This window comes from Lolium perenne, chromosome 3, assembly GCF_019359855.2.
Source record: "Lolium perenne isolate Kyuss_39 chromosome 3, Kyuss_2.0, whole genome shotgun sequence".
Lineage (NCBI taxonomy): Eukaryota > Viridiplantae > Streptophyta > Magnoliopsida > Poales > Poaceae > Lolium > Lolium perenne.
Window position 1 is genome coordinate 342,918,741 of NC_067246.2, and position 19,652 is coordinate 342,938,392.

The following is a 19,652-nucleotide window of genomic DNA, read 5'->3' on the forward strand; positions in this document are numbered from 1 at the left end:
TAGATAGGAAAGGTGCTGATAATCCTGTTGCTGATAATTTATCTAGATTGGAAAATATTGCTTATGATCCTGTTCCTGTTAATGATAGTTTTCCAAATGAACAATTGGCTGTAATAAAGGTGAGCTCGCGAGATAGCCCTTGGTACGCTGATTATGCTAACTTTATTGTTTCCAAGTACTTGCCTCCAACCTTTTCAGCCCAGCAAAGGAGGAAATTCTTTATGACTTGAGGCATTATTTCTGGGATGACCCACACTTATATAAAGAAGGAGTGGATGGTATTCTGCGAAGATGTGTTCCCGAATATGAACAACAAGAGATATTGAGTAAATGTCATGGTAGTGCTTATGGAGGACATCACGCCGGAGATAGAACCGCGCAAAAGGTTCTACAATCGGGTTTTTATTGGCCAACTCTCTTCAAAGATGCAAGGAAGTTTATTTTATCTTGTGATGAATGCCAAAGGGTTGGTAATATCTCCAGACGCAATGAAATGCCTATGAATTATACTCTTGTTATTGAACCATTCGATTGTTGGGGATTTGATTTCATGGGACCTTTCCCCTCTTCAGAAGGTAACACTCATATACTTGTTGCTGTTGATTATGTTACTAAATGGGTGGAAGCCATACCTACAAAAAGTGCTGATGGTGAGACCTCTTTAAGAATGCTTTTAGATATTATTTTTCCTAGATTTGGAGTTCCTAGATATCTTATGACTGATGGAGGTTCTCATTTTATTCATGGTGGTTTTAGAAAAACTCTTGCTAAATATGGTATTAATCATAGAATTGCTTCCGCTTATCATCCTCAAACTAGTGGGCAAGTAGAACTATCAAATAGAGAGATTAAATCTATCTTGCAAAAGACTGTTAATAAATCTAGAAAGAATTGGGCTAGTAAATTGAAGGAAGCATTGTGGGCTTATAGAACTGCTTATAAAAATCCCATGGGCATGTCACCGTATAAAATGGTTTATGGGAAAGCTTGTCATTAACTTTAGAACTAGAGCACAAAGCTTATTGGGCTGTAAGAGAACTAAATAAAGATCCTAAATTAGCCGGTAAGAAGAGATTGCTACAATTGAGTTCCCTAGATGAATGGAGAAGTGAAGCTTATGAAAATGCTAAACTCTTTAAGGAGAAAGTTAAAAAATAGCATGATAGAAGAATTATCAAAAGAGAATTTAATATTGGGGATAAAGTCCTATTGTATCGGTCTCGTCTCAGATTCTTTGCAGGGAAATTACTCTCGAAATGGGAAGGACCATATGTCATTGAGGAGGTGTATCGTTCAGGAGCAATTAAAATTAGCTCTCTCCAAGGCAATGCCACACAAGTGGTGAATGGATAAAGACTCAAGCATTATATCTCAGGTGATTCTTATAATGAAGATGTTGATGTTATTCGAGTGAAAAATCCGGAAGCTTTTATCAAAGGTCAAATTGACAGTCCGGCAGAGTTCGACTTTGAATAGGTAACAGTACTGGTAATAAAAAGTTCGTGTTCTACTTTCCGAACAATGTTTTTGCTGTTTTAGGAAAATATGAAAATTACGAGATCGAAACGGAGTGGAGGAGATGCACGAGGGCGTGCCCCCATAGGCCGGCGCGGGCCCCAGCCTGGCCGCGCCGCCCTATGAGGTGGCTCCCTAGTCGCCCCTTTCCGACTCTGGTTCGACCTGGTACCTTCCTTTTGTCGTAAAAATTCCTGCTATATAATCCCCCGGACCCCTGGAGGTCCGTATATCGTTTTCTCAACGTGTTTTGTTTCAAGCTGTTTCTGCCAGGATTTGTCTTTTATCCAGAAGCACCATGGTCTCCAGCAACAAGCGCAAGGGGCTTTCAGATGAAGATATTCAAGATCCCGAGTGGAAAGAGGTGGACGAGAGCGTTGATGGCGTGTAACTCACACGTTCGTTGGGAACCCCAAGAGGAAGGTATGATGCGCACAGCAGCAAGTTTTCCCTCAGAAAGAAACCAAGGTTTATCGAACCAGGAGGAGCCAAGAAGCACGTTGAAGGTTGATGGCGGCGGGATGTAGTGCGGCGCAACACCAGGGATTCCGGCGCCAACGTGGAACCTGCACAACACAACCAAAGTACTTTGCCCCAACGAAACAGTGAGGTTGTCAATCTCACCGGCTTGCTGTAACAAAGGATTAACCGTATTGTGTGGAAGATGATTGTTTGCAGAAAACAGTAGAACAAGTATTGCAGTAGATTGTATTTCAGTAAAGAGAATTGGACCGGGGTCCACAGTTCACTAGAGGTGTCTCTCCCATAAGATAAACATCATGTTGGGTGAACAAATTACAGTTGGGCAATTGACAAATAAAGAGAGCATGACCATGCACATACATATCATGATGATTATAGTGAGATTTAATTGGGCATTACGACAAAGTACATAGACCGCCATCCAACTGCATCTATGCCTAAAAAGTCCACCTTCAGGTTATCATCCGAACCCCCTCCAGTATTAAGTTGCAAAGCAACAGACAATTGCATTAAGTATGGTGCGTAATGTAATCAACAACTACATCCTTAGACATAGCATCAATGTTTTATCCCTAGTGGCAACAGCACAACACAACCTTAGAACTTTGTCGCTTTGTCCCGGTGTGTCAATGCAGGCATGAACCCACTATCGAGCATAAATACTCCCTCTTGGAGTTACAAGCATCTACTTGGCCAGAGCATCTACTAGTAACGGAAAGCATGCAAGATCATAAACAACACGTAGATATAACTTTGATAATCAACATAACAAGTATTCTCTATTCATCGGATCCCAACAAACGCAACATATAGAATTACATATAGATGATCTTGATCATGTTAGGCAGCTCACAAGATCCGACAATGATAGCACAATGGGGAGAAGACAACCATCTAGCTACTGCTATGGACCCATAGTCCAGGGGTAGACTACTCACACATCACACCGGAGGCGACCATGGCGGCGTAGAGTCCTCCGGGAGATGATTCCCCTCTCCGGCAGGGTGCCGGAGGCGATCTCCTGGATCCCCCGAGATGGGATCGGCGTTGGCGGCGTCTGGAAGGTTTTCCGTATCGTGGCTCTCGCATCTGGGGGGGTTTCGTCACGGAGGCTTTAAGTAGGCGGAAGGACAAGTCAAGAGGGGGCACAGGGGCCCCAGATGACAGGGCGGCGCGGCCAAGGGGGGGGCCGCGCCGCCCTAGGGTTTGGCTCCCCTGTGGCCCCACTTCGTTTCGTCTTCGGACTTCTGGAAGCTTCGTGGAAAAATAGGCCCCTGGGCGTTGATTTCGTCCAATTCCGAGAATATTTCCTTACTAGGATTTCTGAAACCAAAAACAGCAGAAAACAGCAAGAATCGGCACTTCGGCATCTTGTTAATAGGTTAGTTCCAGAAAATGCACGAATATGACATAAAGTGTGCATAAAACATGTAGATAACATCAATAATGTGGCATGGAACATAAGAAATTATCGATACGTCGGAGACGTATCAGCATCCCCAAGCTTAGTTCTGCTCGTCCCGAGCAGGTAAAACGATAACACAGATAATTTCTGGAGTGACATGCCATCATAACCTTGATCATACTATTTGTAAAGCATATGTAGTGTATGCAGCGATCAAAACAATGTATATGACATGAGTAAACAAGTGAATCATATAGCAAAGACTTTTCATGAATAGCACTTCAAGACAAGCATCAATAAGTCTTGCATAAGAGTTAACTCATAAAGCAATAATTCAAAGTAAAGGTGTTGAAGCAACACAAAAGAAGATTAAGTTTCAGCGGTTGCTTTCAACTTATAACATGTATATCTCATGGATATTGTCAACATAGAGTAATATAATAAATGCAATAAGCAAGTATGTAGGAATCAATGCACAGTTCACACAAGTGTTTGCTTCTTGAGGTGGAGAGAAATAGGTGAACTGACTCAACAATGAAAGTAAAAGAATGGTCCTCCATAGAGGAAAAGCATCGATTGCTATATTTGTGCTAGAGCTTTGATTTTGAAAACATGAAACAATTTTGTCAACGGTAGTAATAGAGCATATGTATCATGTAAATTATATCTTATAAGTTGCAAGCCTCATGCATAGTGTACTAATAGTGCCCGCACCTTGTCTTAATTAGCTTGGACTACCGGATCATCACAATGCACTGTTTTTACCAAGTGTCACAAAGGGGTACCTCTATGCCGCCTGTACAAAGGTCTAAGGAGAAAGCTCGCATTGGATTTCTCGCTATTGATTATTCTTCAACTTAGACATCCATACCGGGACAACATAGACAACAGATAATGGACTTCTCTTTTATGCATAAGCATGTAACAACAATTAATAATTTTCTCATTTGAGATTGAGGATATATGTCCAATACTGAAACTTCCACCATGGATCATGGCTTTAGTTAGCGGCCCAATATTCTTCTCTAACAATATGCATGCTTAACCATAAGGTGGTAGATCGCTCTTACTTCAGACAAGACGGACATGCATAGCAACTCACATGAAATTCAACAACGAATAGTTGATGGCGTCCCCAGTGAACATGGTTATCGCACAACAAGCAACTTAATAAGAGATAAAGTGCATAATTACATATTCAATACCACAATAGTTTTTAAGCTATTTGTCCCATGAGCTATATATTGCAAAGGTGAATGATGGAGTTTTAAAGGTAGCACTCAAGCAATTTACTTTGGAATGGCGGAAAATACCATGTAGTGGGTAGGTATGGTGGACACAAATGGCATAGTGGTTGGCTCAAGTGTTTTGGATGCATGAGAAGTATTCCCTCTCGATACAAGGTTTAGGCTAGCAAGGCTTATTTGAAACAAACACAAGGATGAACCGGTGCAGCAAAACTCACATAAAAGACATATTGAAAACATTATAAGACTCTACACCGTCTTCCTTGTTGTTCAAACTCAATACTAGAAATTATCTAGACCTTAGAGAAACCAAATATGCAAACCAAATTTTAGCATGCTCTATGTATTTCTTCATTAATGGGTGCAAAGCATATGATGCAAGAGCTTAATCATGAGCACAACAATTGCCAAGTATCACATTACCCAAGACATTAATAGCAATTACTACATGTATCATTTTCCAATTCCAACCATATAACAATTTAACGAAGGAGAAACTTCGCCATGAATACTATGAGTAGAAACTAAGGACATACTTGTCCATATGCTACAGCGGAGCGTGTCTCTCTCCCATAAAGTGAATGCTAGGATCCATTTTATTCAAACAAAACAAAAACAAAAACAAACCGACGCTCCAAGAAAAAGCACATAAGATGTGATGGAATAAAAATATAGTTTCAGGGGAGGAACCTGATAATGTTGTCGATGAAGAAGGGGATGCCTTGGGCATCCCCAAGCTTAAACGCTTGAGTCTTCTTAGAATATGCAGGGGTGAACCACCGGGGCATCCCCAAGCTTAGAGCTTTCACTCTCCTTGATCATGTTGCATCATACTCCTCTCTTGATCCTTGAAAACTTCCTCCACACCAAACTCGAAACAACTCATTAGAGGGTTAGTGCACAATAAAAATTAACATATTCAGAGGTGACACAATCATTCTTAACACTTCTGGACATTGCATAATGCTACTGGACATTAGTGGATCAAAGAAATTCATCCAACATAGCAAAAGAGGCAATGCGAAATAAAAGGCAGAATCTGTCAAAACAGAACAGTTCGTATTGACGAATTTTAAAATGGCACCAGACTTGCTCAAATGAAAATGCTCAAATTGAATGAAAGTTACATACATATCTGAGGATCATGCACGTAAATTGGCTTAATTTTCTGAGCTACCTACAGGGAGGTGGACCCAGATTCGTGACAGCAAAGAAATCTGGAACTGTGCAGTAATCCAAATCTAGTACTTACTTTTCTATCAACGGCTTAACTTGGCACAACAAAACACAAAACTAAGATAAGGAGAGGTTGCTACAGTAGTAAACAACTTACAAGACACAAAATAAAAACAAAGTACTGTAGGTAAAAACATGGGTTGTCTCCCATAAGCGCTTTTCTTTAACGCCTTTCAGCTAGGCGCAGAAAGTGTGTATCAAGTATTATCAAGAGACGAAGCATTATGAGCTCCCCCATCCGCGGTGGTACTAAGGGCTTTGTCAATTTTAGGCCTATAATAATACTTCTTTGGTTTAGGCACTTTAGAGACATACATAAACTTTTGCTCCTTACCCACATAAGCTTTCTCCCTATATTTAAGAGAAGAAAATGTTGAACCCAAGGTTCCCATAGCTTTTTCAAGTTCATCAATCCTATTGCTTTGATCATCATGGATAACACAAGTTCCTAGGACACTAATTCTTTCATCAATTTCTCCTAAGGATTTATCAAGTTCATCAGTTTTATCAAGTAACATTTCCAATTTAGTTTCAACACTTGGAAAATTTTTCTCTATGGTTTCCAATTTTTTCATAACATCTTCAAGAGAGATTTCAGTTTTAACTTCATCAACAGGAGGTGTTCCAAATAGACTCTCAATAATGCAACTAGCTTCTAATGCAGGAGTACTTAGGAAATTACCTTGTGCGAGACTATCAAGAACATACCTATTCCAGCTAGAGATACCAACATAAAAATTCCTGAGTAAAATAGTAGTGGAGTGTTTCTTACTGCACCTATTATGGGCATTACTAATTCTATACCAAGCATCTCTTAAATATTCTCCCCCTTGTTGCTTAAACGTACGAACTTCAACTTCAGGATTACTCATCTTAGTAGTAGTAAATAAAGCAAACTAGATAAAGTAAATGCAAGTAAACTAATTTTTTTGTGTTTTTGATATAGCAAACAAGATAGCAAGTAAAGTAAAACTAGCAACTAATTTTTTTGTATTTTGATTTAGCGCAGCAAACAAAGTAGTAAATAAAACTAAGCAAGACAAAAACAAAGTAAAGAGATTGAGAAGTGGAGACTCCCCTTGCAGCGTGTCTTGATCTCCCCGGCAACGGCGCCAGAAAATATGCTTGATGGCGTGTAACTCACACGTTCGTTGGGAACCCCAAGAGGAAGGTATGATGCGCACAGCAGCAAGTTTTCCCTCAGAAAGAAACCAAGGTTTATCGAACCAGGAGGAGCCAAGAAGCACGTTGAAGGTTGATGGCGGCGGGATGTAGTGCGGCGCAACACCAGGGATTCCGGCGCCAACGTGGAACCTGCACAACACAACCAAAGTACTTTGCCCCAACGAAACAGTGAGGTTGTCAATCTCACCGGCTTGCTGTAACAAAGGATTAACCGTATTGTGTGGAAGATGATTGTTTGCAGAAAACAGTAGAACAAGTATTGCAGTAGATTGTATTTCAGTAAAGAGAATTGGACCGGGGTCCACAGTTCACTAGAGGTGTCTCTCCCATAAGATAAACAGCATGTTGGGTGAACAAATTACAGTTGGGCAATTGACAAATAAAGAGAGCATGACCATGCACATACATATCATGATGATTATAGTGAGATTTAATTAGGCATTACGACAAAGTACATAGACCGCCATCCAACTGCATCTATGCCTAAAAAGTCCACCTTCAGGTTATCATCCGAACCCCCTCCAGTATTAAGTTGCAAAGCAACAGACAATTGCATTAAATATGGTGCGTAATGTAATCAACAACTACATCCTTAGACATAGCATCAATGTTTTATCCCTAGTGGCAACAAAGACAACACAACCTTAGAACTTTCACACTTTGTCCCGGTGTCAATGCAGGCATGAACCCACTATCGAGCATAAATACTCCCTCTTGGAGTTACAAGCATCTACTTGGCCAGAGCATCTACTAGTAACGGAAAGCATGCAAGATCATAAACAACACGTAGATATAACTTTGATAATCAACATAACAAGTATTCTCTATTCATCGGATCCCAACAAACGCAACATATAGAATTACATATAGATGATCTTGATCATGCTAGGCAGCTCACAAGATCCGACAATGATAGCACAATGGGGAGAAGACAACCATCTAGCTACTGCTATGGACCCATAGTCCAGGGGTAGACTACTCACACATCACACCGGAGGCGACCATGGCGGCGTAGAGTCCTCCGGGAGATGATTCCCCTCTCCGGCAGGGTGCCGGAGGCGATCTCCTGGATCCCCCGAGATGGGATCGGCGTTGGCGGCGTCTCTGGAAGGTTTTCCGTATCGTGGCTCTCGGTACTGGGGGTTTCGTCACGGAGGCTTTAAGTAGGCGGAAGGACAAGTCAAGAGGGGGCACAGGGGCCCCAGATGACAGGGCGGTGCGGCCAAGGGGGGGGCGCGCCGCCCTAGGGTTTGGCTCCCCTGTGGCCCCACTTCGTTTCGTCTTCGGACTTCTGGAAGCTTCGTGGAAAAATAGGCCCCTGGGCGTTGATTTCGTCCAATTCCGAGAATATTTCCTTACTAGGATTTCTGAAACCAAAAACAGCAGAAAACAAGAATCGGCACTTCGGCATCTTGTTAATAGGTTAGTTCCAGAAAATGCACGAATATGACATAAAGTGTGCATAAAACATGTAGATAACATCAATAATGTGGCATGGAACATAAGAAATTATCGATACGTCGGAGACGTATCAAGCGTCAAGGAAGAAGATGAAGAAGAAGTGGAGGAAGACTCGCGTTCGTACTCGCGTGCTACCATAGCAAGCATCGAGGTGGTGGAGAACCCTCTCAGTGCCAAGAGGAGCGCAAGAATTCGCACCGGAGGGAATGTTCCACATCATTACCTAGCTCCAAAGACATCTTCTTCAGGCACCTACAACCCCTTCCGCAATCTAATTTACAATGGTCAAATTGAAAGGATTCCCAAGGCAGCATTGCCTAGCAATTGGGATATAGATCGTTCTAACACTGCAGGAAGGATGAAGTCTGAAGCTGAAGAATGGGGAAATAACTCCAAGAGTTGGGACTCGCCGTTGGACATACTTCTTAACCGCGTCGAGCACAATTCGGAGATGATCCGCAACCTCATTTACAAGATTGATGAGCTTCAGGAGCTTGTTGAGAAGCTTGTCAAGAATTCATCACCACCACCGCCGAAAGAGTAATTCATCATCGGTATTGGCATCCCCTTGGTTTGTTCCAAGCTTGGGGGAGTGCCGCGGTATCACATCACTATCTTTTACTTTTTACTATCAAGTAGTGTCATATCATGAGTAGGGAAGTTATCATATAAGATGGGTTGCAGTGTGGAAGTATCTTTCCTTTAGTTGGTTGTCTATGTATCCCTTGGTGTGAGTTATCGTTATGGAATATTAATGAGAAGTCTTATCATTTACATATTGCACATCTTATTTTAGTTTGCAATCTCTATTATATGATTGATCTTGTTATTAGTATTGGTATCACTTTGGGAGCATTGAGTAAATCTATTTGGTTTTGGCAAACTTAGCATTGGTCAATAGCAACAATACTTTGAGGTTTAAGTAGAAAAAGAAATACATGTAGTTGTTTCATTGTCTTCCCTTCTTGTTAGCTCATAGCTTATTATTCTGAAGTTAAAATTGTTTGTGCTTACAAGGAAGATGCATGATTGTTTCTATCACATGTATATTTGTTTGCTTCCCTCAACTCTTATGCTTGCTAATTAACCTTGCTAGCCAAAGACCTGTACTGAGAGGGAATGCTTCTCGTGCATCCATACTTTAACCCAAACCTATGCCATTTGTGTCCACCATAACTACCTACTACATGGTATTTCCTGCCATTCCAAGTAAATACTTCGTGCGCTACCTTTAAACAATTCAAAATCTATCATCCCTTATTTGTGTCAATGTTTTATAGCTCATGAGGAAGTATGTGGTGTTTTATCTTTCATTCTTGTTGGGAAACTTTCACCAGTGGACTAGTGGCTTCATCCACTTATCCAATAACTTTGCAAAAGAGAGCTGGCAATGGGGTTCCCAGTCCCAAATTAATTAACTTTCATAATTTTACAAATAGACACTCCTCCATGGTATGTGATTGTTGGATGGCACCCGAGGATTCGGTTAGCCATGGCTTGAGAAAGCAAAGGTGGGGAGGAGTGTCATCTAAATAAAACTAAAATAAAAAGACACTCCTTCATGGTATGAGATTGCTGGCAGACACCCGAGGATTCGGTTAGCCGTGGTTTGTGAAAGCAAAGGTTGGAAGGAGTGTCAACCAAAAATAAAACTTTATGGGAGCCGCTCTTCGAGAGTTTGTTTGGCAAGGGGGTTAGAGTACCCGCTACCATTCGTTGACAACAACAAACACCTCTCAAAATGCTACTTTTATTCTCTATATGATTTAAAACTGAAAAAGCTCTAGCACATGATTTAATCCCTGCTTCCCTCTGTGAAGGGCCTGTCTTTTACTTTATGTTGAGTCAGTAAACCTATTTCCCTCCATCTTAAGCAAGCATTTGAGTTGTTGTGATCAAACCATCTATATTGTGATTTATTTCATCGTGTCTTTTATTCTTCCTTGTTTAGTACAAGTTTTATCAGAATGAATATAGCTTTGAAGGTTATCAATGATTATGAGGAGATTATTATGATTGAGTATGCAAGTTGTGCCATATTAGCTTTAACATACTATGTTAATTGTTCTCTGACCAAGAACGAAGTTTGCCATCACCAATTATGATTTCTTATGCACCTTTATTTGTGATTACCTTCTACTTGTTTCAAGTTGAATTATATGAGGAGGTTGTTTACTAGAATGTCTTGTGTGAATTGATATGATGCTTCTTGTCCGTATTTTATTTATCGACTCTTCACTCCATAAACATGTGGTCCTGTTTACCGAGTTCAGTTTCGCTTGGGGAAAAGCGAAGTCTAAGCTTGGGGGGAGTTGATACGTCCATTTTGCATCACTATTTTATATCATAATTTGCTGTTATTCATTGATATATTTCATCTTGGAGATGATACTTATGTTATTTCATCTATTTTGCATGTTTCATGATTATTGGAGGATCGCGCACCGGAGTCAGGATTCTGCTGGAAAAAGCGTCGTCAGAAGGCAATATTTCCGAAGATCAACAATTGACGGAAATTATATAGAAAATCCTATTTTTCCAGAAGACGAAGGGAGCCAGAAGGGGGAGCCGAGGAGGGCCGCCATGGGCCCATCTCATAGGCCGGCGCGGGCCAAGGCCTGGCCGTGCCGCCCTGTGAGGAGGGGGCCCACGGCCCCCTCTGGCCTCCTCTCCTTCGCGTACATCTTCGTCCCAAAAACCTAAGCTCCAGAGGATAGTCGCGAAGAGTCACAACCGCCTCTGCGGGGCGGAAAACACCAGAGAGAAAAGAGCTCTCCGGCAGGCTGAAATCTGCCGGGGAAATTCCCTCCCGGAGGAGGAAATCGACGCCATCGTCACCGACATCGAGCTGGACATCATCTCCATCACCATCATCATCATCATCTTCATCATCATCACCGCCATCTCCACCGCTGCACATCGTCACCGCTGTAACAATTTGGGTTGGATCTTGATTGTTTGATAGGGGAAACTCTCCCGGTATTGATTTCTACTTGTTATTGATGCTATTGAGTGAAACCACTGAACCAAGGTTTATGTTCAGATTGTTATTCATCATCATATCACCTCTGATCATGTTCCATATGATGTCTCGTGAGTAGTTCGTTTAGTTCTTGAGGACATGGGTGAAGTCTAAATGTTAGTAGTGAATTATGGTTGAGTAATATTCAATGTTATGATATTTAAGTTGTGGTGTTATTCTTCTAGTGGTGTCATGTGAACGTTGACTACATGATACTTCACCTTTATGGGCCTAGGGGAATACATCTTGTATTCGTTTGCCAATTGCGGGGTTGCCGGAGTGACAGAAACCTAAGCCCCCGTTGGTATATCGATGCAGGAGGGATAGCAGGATCTCAGAGTTTAAGGTTGTGGTTAGATTTATCTTAATTACTTTCTTGTAGTTGCGGATGCTTGCAAGGGGTATAATCACAAGTATGTATTAGTCATAGGAAGGGCGGTGCATTAGCATAGGTTCACCCAAACAACACTTATCAAAACAATGAAGATTAATCGGCTGTATGAAGCGAAAGCACTAGACTAAATTCCCGTGTGTACTCAAGAACGTTTGGTCATTATAAGTAAACAAACCGGCTTGTCCTTTGTGCTAAAAAGGATTGGGCCACTCGTTGCAATTGTTACTCTCGCACTTTACTTACTCGTACTTTATTCAACTGCTACATCAAAACCCCCTGAATACTTGTTTGTGAGCATTTACAGTGAATCCTTCATCGAAACTGCTTGTCAACACATTCTGCTCCTCGTTGGGTTCGACACTCTTACTTATCGAAAATACTACGATACACCCCCTATACTTGTGGGTCATCACAAAGCAATCAACTATGAACTAGGGTTTATCTTAAACATGGTCTAAACCTAATTTGGGGGCGTCTTGGGCACTTATATAGGAGTTCAGGACGACCAGAAGTCGAAAACACACATAGAAAACCGACCCAGATTGGATCTAGTCGAGACAGACTCGGAGTCGGCCGGTCATCCGGCCGGTCGACCGGGCCTGGGACCGGGCCATCCGGTTTCAACCGGGACTAGCACCGGATGGTGACCGGGCTAGAGGTCCAGGCTTACTGGATAGTGCCCGATTGGCACCAGCGTAGAATCCGGTCGGCGCCGGGCTGATCCGGTGTGGCGCCCGGTCTGAACGGACCTGGGACCGGGTGCGCCGGCATGGCGGCCGGTCTGACCGGACCTGGCACCGGCCTGGACTTCTTCCTCCTTCGCGCATGCCTCCCTCTCCTCCCTCGCGCGTCCATGGGATATCTTCATGTCCAGCTTCTTGTCCAGCTGCTCCTCTCCTCCTCGTGTGATGCTTGTTCCCTCTTCATACATGATCATACATAAATAATAGGACTTAGGCAGTATAAAGCTCTCATCGATCAAAGTATCACTTAGGAACAAGTTCACCTGTTGTTTGAGTAGCTTCACACGAGCTTGTGTCATTGGTCCAATCCTAACTTCATTGGAATTGACCTTCACAGCAGCATCATCTTCATCTTGCAATAACGGAGGTAGTAGTGATGTCCTCATCATCTCCCCCCTTCAAAAGGCGTCGACCTCAACGCTCCAAGGTCTTCTCCATCACATGGTGTCAAATCAGCCAAATTGAAAGAATTACTGACACCAAACTCATCAATTGGAAGATCTATAGAGTGTGCATTATCATTGATCTTGGCAAGCACTTTGTAAGGACCAGCACCACGGGGAAGCAACTTGGACTTCCGTAGCTTCGGGGACCTATCATTATCGTGTGTTCACTGCTAAGAAAGAACACTCCCAGGCACTCCCAGTCACCCAAATGGATAATCCAGCTAGCGATGATAGCCCTGTTGGTCCTTTCGAGGAATAACATACAGAAACCTCCGTGCCTATTTTCGCTGCGAAGAAAGAACACTCGACGTGTTCAATCGTCCTTCTCATCGCAGTCGCCGTGGTAGTGCCTGCGGTAGCGCGTGTCGTAGAAAACCTTGACGCTCATATCTGCGTTGCCAAGGTAGGAGAATGTGAGCACGCAGCCGACTTCGAGGTCGTGGTAGTGCACGAACTTCTCCAAGCCAGTGTGGAGGTACATCTTGCCGCGCCCGTCGAAAAGCACGTCCACCGTCCACCGGCAGCAGTCGCAGCCAGCCTCCCGCAACTGCAGTGCGACCGGCTCGTTGCCGGCGATGAAGTCAGCAAACTTGTCCGGCAGCCTCTAGATGCCGAGTGGGTCTCCCTTGAGGACGACGACGAACTCGGACAACACTTCCTGCTCTTCCTGCAGGTCGGACGATGAAGACAACGGCGTCATAGGCGACGACGACCGTGCAGCTCTGCCGCGGCCACGACCACGACCACGGCCGCGACCTCGGCCTCTGCCTCTACCAGCCATAGCGCCGACTCTTGAGATGGTGGCGGCTAGGGTTGGGGAGAGAGGCGCTAGGGTTTGTTTGTGAGGGACGATGTGAGAGCGCCCCTTTTATAGGCCCGAGGGAGGCGGGGGAGAGGTGGCGCTCATTAACGCCGGCACGGAGAACTAGGCGCGACGAGACGCTTCACTGCGCCTCTGCGAAAACTGCATCGTCGCTGCGTGTCAATAACTTCCGTCACGAGGTAGACGACGGTTAGGTTAAACTTGAATGTGTCGCTGACGCGTCAGTCCTGCCACTCCCCGCTTGTGTCGACTTTTAGGATGTGTGGCTGACAGGCGGCTCCCACGCCAAAAAAATTCGTCTCGCGAGACGCCGGCGCGCCCGATTCGCGCACTTAGCGAAGGGGCCGCCACGGGTTGCCGGTGCTTTTATTGGGCTCGAAAAAGCGCCGGCGCTATTTGGAGCGCGCTGATGTGAGTCCATTCGCTGCCGGTCCCCAAAACGCTATCGGGGTTGCTATGGAACGCGCCGGTGGAGATGGTCTTACAACACTCCTCTCCTTGAATCGCAAAATTACGAAGGCCGAGATATGGAGAACAAGTATGACCGGGTTCTGAAAATCCACTCTACGTACTATGGTCATAGAATTAAGGAGAAACATGAGGCCACATATAACATCAAAATCAAATCATCATAGCACGCATATTGGAATGGAGAAACAAAATTAACACATGCACACAGCTAGCTGATTTGCTGGATCCTAGCTATGCTCAAGCACAGGTAAGCTTAGTATCAACACCGGAACTGAATGAAACTAACTGACCGCGGCACTAACAATCGAATTAACAACACTCCACTACATGTAACGTACGTTTGGTTAGAACGTCATCAACTGATCAGTTTGGCTGTTGCTGCCGCTGCTTGTTCTCGTCTTTGCCGGAGCGCTCGCTCGATGAGCTGGTTGAGGAAGTTCATCACCTGCACCGCGTACTTGAGCGCCGTCAGAGGATCCGCCGCCTGCAGTAGAGCATATCACACGATTAATTAGCAGCATCGATCTGCCATTGCTAATGATTTTCTACACGAATCGGAAGTAACACGCAGGCAGTAACTTGTAGAACATGACTGAAATTCAACCTATGTTTGACTGAATTTGTCAAAGCCTTTACATTGGCTGTAGCTAGTAACTCATATGACACTAGCGGGGAATTGTTTTTGGGCACCATGGTAGTTGTCAATCAGAAATTCAGAATGACTGGAGTTTTCTACAGTTTGGTGAAACCTTATTTACTGTATCATAGAGTTCAGTTTGCAGGGGGACAAAGGTAATAACTATACCTGTGTCATGTTGGGCGCGAAAACCATGGCGACGTTGCGCGCGCCCATCCGGTTCCGCCCCTCCTCGCTCGCCACGTCCGCCATGAGCTGCACGGCCCAGTCGAGCAGCGCCGCCTTGGCCGGCGCAAGTTTCCCGCAGAGCCTCCCGGCCTCCTCCGCCGTTGTGCACCGCGCCACCTCCTCCTCTGGCAGCGCGTCCAGCAGCCCGCCCGGGAGCTCCCTGAACCACGCCTTGATGAGCCCCGCCAGGCAGTGCACGTCCACTGCGGCGCCGTCGTCGTCGTCGTCAGGGATGGTGCCGGCGAGGTCGAGGTGCTGCCGGACGCGCTGCTCCTGGGCGCCGTCGGCGGCCACGCGGAAGATGCCCTCCGTGGTCAGCCCGCCCTGGTCGTAAAGGCGGCGCTGCAGGTGGAGCAGGATGGACGGGACGCTGTTGCCCCGCGCGTCGTGCGCGCACTGCATCGACTCCGTCGACACGCCGAACGCCGTCTTGCTGCGCAGACGCCGGCGACCGTGATCAGACACGAAGGAGAAAGAAGACGTTGATGGAACGGCGAGAGAGAGAGAGAGAGAGAATGTGCACGCGTACCTTGCGCTGGGGGCCTTGGCGAGGGCGGGCTCGGGCTGGAGCTCGGCGGGCACGCCGCGGAAGCCATGGAAGCGATCGAAGGTGACGTGCGCGACGTGGCGCACTTCGGTGGGCCACCCGATCTTCATCCTCTGCTGCGGCTGCTCGCTGCCGCCGGCGACCTGATCCACCTCCTTGCCGGCGCCAGCGCCGCCGCCCCCGATGTCCATGGTGGTGATCTGATCCGATCCCGGCGCCCCCGCGCGCGTACGTGCCGGCAGGACGAGGGGCCTTGACGCGCGCCGCAGCAATGACGACGCGGTATTCTCGTACGTAGTGGTGGTACCGGACGACGAATGGAGGAGCGGAGACTTGGTCGGAGACTAGAATTAAGAGGAACTCTGGTTGGTTGATCGATGTACAGGTTGGTGCGGCGAGGACGACGATCGTGCGCTGCACCACTACGCCAACTCGCGACGTATCTTGGCTTCGAATGAAGGAGTCGTGGTGGCAGAAAGAGGGAACAAAACAATGGAAATTAGCCACTTGTCTCCCTTTTCTAAAACACAGAATCAACTAGTAGTGTGCATGGTATAGCCAAAATCTAGTTTTTGCTTCATGGATATAGATTGCCTTTGATTTTCTACGATACAGTGAAGTCCTTCTTATCTCCACCGAAGGGCGTACTCCACTTTTTTTTTTTTTGATCCATAGGATGTTCGGATATTTTAACACACTGTAATAAATCAGCGACAACTAATATGAATCAGAGAGAGTACTTAACTAAGATAGTACTTATTAAGTCTTACCTACGAACAAAGTAATAAAATATATTTTGTATTCTCAAAATAAGTTCTGGATTTTCACAAAAATAATTTGTGGATTTTCACAAAAATAATGACAGTACCATTTGAGTTAGTTCGTGTGTTCAAAAGAAGGTCTAGAGGGTCACGAGCGGGGCATAAACTCTTTGTCCATTGTATTGTGACTTAGCATGACAAACTGTTAAATACGTAATGCAAACGATTTGGGTTGAGTCGGAGCAAGATAGGATGAGGGACACGATTCACCTTCATTTTCGAGATTGGACTAAGACTAGGTCAACCAAGAAAAAACTATCAGGAAATAGGTTAACCCTTAATTGAAGATTAACATACACTTAACCGTGATATGAAAATACGTAGTGGAATAAGTTGTAAACTTCATCACCACTGTGTGCAACTCACAGATTGTTTCTTGTGTCCGAAGGAAACATATGCAACAACATATTTGGCCATGCGCAGCCTAGCGCCCTAGCCTGAGGCCCGGCCCAAAATTCACAGGCATGAGCCTAAAAATATTGGCCCGATGGCCGGGCCAAGCCGGGGATAGGTAGTCCAAAAATGCAAAAGAGGGGGGCGTCCTAGCCCGTCCCATCGGCCTGGTGGGCTTCCGGGATTTTTGGTCTGGCCGGGCTGGGTTTTTGAGCGTCAAGCTTTTCCGGGTCTGGCCCGAAGGATGCCCAGGTATATCCACGAACATTCATGGAGGAAATAGTCTAAACACTTGATAAGAAGCTAATGCATGTAAAATGCATCTATGATCTTTGTAGTTTATTGTGCTATGTTCCATCATAATTGATTCATATAAGTGGTTATAATCATGTTTTGGAACGATTTTGGGGATTTTCCTAAAGATCCCTTTTATTTGTATTATAACTCTGCATAAAGGAAAACCATATTTGCATGTTTTTGACATTTAGGGACCTTCAAGAACTCAAATTGACCTAGGATCTTTTCCATGCGAGTTTTATGGAAGAAGAAGGGTTGGAGCACCTAGGCCTCACCTGGAGCCAGAGGGCGAAGATAGGGCCCACCACACGGCCCGATACCCCTATCGTGTGGTGGGACCCATCTCCCCTCAAAGCTCTGAAGTTTTCGATATTTGCGGTCTTGGCTTCTTCTTGACCTAAAAACGCCTAAATATATTGCCCCGATCGTGATATCGGAGTGCAAAGCACCACGGAGACGGAAACACCAAACATAGATCCTTCAAATATTGGAGGGGGGAAACTCTACCGGAAGACCGCCGGCTTGCATCTCCTACCTTTCCTTCATCACCATGATGAAGAGGGAGTAATCCCTCCCCGGACTATGGGTTTGTGGAAGTAGCTTATTTTATCTCTCTCTCGTATGCTATCAATGTTCTAGTGCCATATGAGGTGCCTAGCATAATTATGGTCATCTATTTGTAATCCCTTTATAGTGGGTATTTGCTTTTGTGAGATGAGTATTTGAGATTTTAATTTTCAGATTGTGTTTGATGTAAGTAAATGTATATTACATAACCTTTTCTTGATTCCTTGTTCTTGTCCAACTAGTATAATAGGGCCTAAGAGGGGGAACCGTCTGCAAGTTGGAGTAAGATGGTAGTATGGATCAAGACAATGATAGAAAGTTTGGGTCCTACTATGATTTTACCTTTCCGTTCTTACCTCTTCGTTGTAGTTTCTGTGATTGATAGTGAAACACATTTCTGCATCCTTGATTGCCATGACACTGCTCCCCTTGTGCAAGTCATCAGGTAACCAGAAGTATACCTCCTGTAATCTACATCACAAGCACAATTTGCATATTTTTGGTCTAGCTAGTTTTGTGTGTGTTTCTTCTACCCCTAGCTTCTCCTTTCTAACTAGCTCGTATAAAGTTATATTTGCAATGATTAACAACATAATGAAAATTATTTAGGTGGGTAAACTCCTAGTGTCCCGATAGGCCTTAGAAAAACTAATGTTGATGCTATTTTAGGACCATGTAAAAATATGCATGTTATGCCACTTGATTATTTAACCAAGGAACACGAAAGAGATATCTAGCAATCAGAAAAAGCAATAAACAAGCATTGTATACGATTATAAGTAAATCATCTCCTAGATAATTTAGAAATTACACTCTAACTTTTATACAATTACATCGAACTAAAGTTAAAAGTTACGCACTCTTGACAAATATACCGAGATATTTGTTAGGATGCAAGATTTGAATCTCTCCTCTCTACATGTCGAACTAATTATTGTAATATAGACATGTACAAACATATATAACTACAAGTCATCTAAGTGACACATATTGATCCAATAAGGAAATCCATTTTTGTATTTATTATAATATAGACAAATGATTTGATAAACTTATTTTAGCATACTTCAAAAAACAAACAAGTGATAACACTTCATTGAAAAACATGGTTTAATTAAATTTATTTCAAGCACATTTTGCAAGATTGAGATCAAAATTGTGTAATGAAAATATTGCGTCTTTTTTTCGAAATTTATATCTAACATAAAAATATGTTGGTTGAACAGTATGTAAGAGACGGTCTCTAAGAAATATAAAAGTTTAGTATAAATAAGCTTTTTCTTCATGTTTCTAACTTTTCTCCTAGCAAAGGTCTTTTACACTTTATCCACTCAAAGTAGGGTTAAGGCTAGGAAGAGCCGTCGCACGTTGGAGGGATTGGGGATGGATCTCTTTTCCTTGGAAGTTCACAAAGCCGTCAGACAACTCTTCCGTCGGGGAGTTGTTGGTCCATAGGGGGATATACATGTGGAGGAGCAGTGCGGGATCCAGGAAAAGACATAACCAAGATGGTGTTGGAGGAGGCGGACGACACTGATTTTGGCTATGATGACATAGATTTGACCCAGCAGCGCAGGTGTGAGGGAGGAAACATGGATAAATCAAGGGATACAAACCACCCAATTGTTCAACGATGTAGTGTCCGCGACGCCTCCCTTGCAAGTGGACGCGGTGAAAACGACACTTCAATCGCTAGTTAGCTCTCACAACTCTGGTAGCTTAGAGCTCTTT

At 44.1% G+C, this 19,652-nt stretch overlaps 1 protein-coding gene across 1 annotated transcript; it reads right to left on the reverse strand.

The window, feature by feature from the left end:
• Positions 1–14,570: 14,570 nt before the first annotated feature.
• Positions 14,571–16,171, reverse strand: LOC127346052 (rho GTPase-activating protein 2-like). The gene is made up of 3 exons (XM_051372581.2): positions 15,826–16,171; positions 15,237–15,729; positions 14,571–14,915 (listed from the first exon to the last, which is right to left on the reverse strand). Exons 1-3 carry the CDS (start codon positions 16,032–16,034, stop codon positions 14,787–14,789), a joined length of 831 nt encoding a protein of 276 aa, XP_051228541.1. The 5' UTR covers positions 16,035–16,171; the 3' UTR covers positions 14,571–14,786.
• Between the last annotated feature and the right edge of the window lie 3,481 nt (positions 16,172–19,652).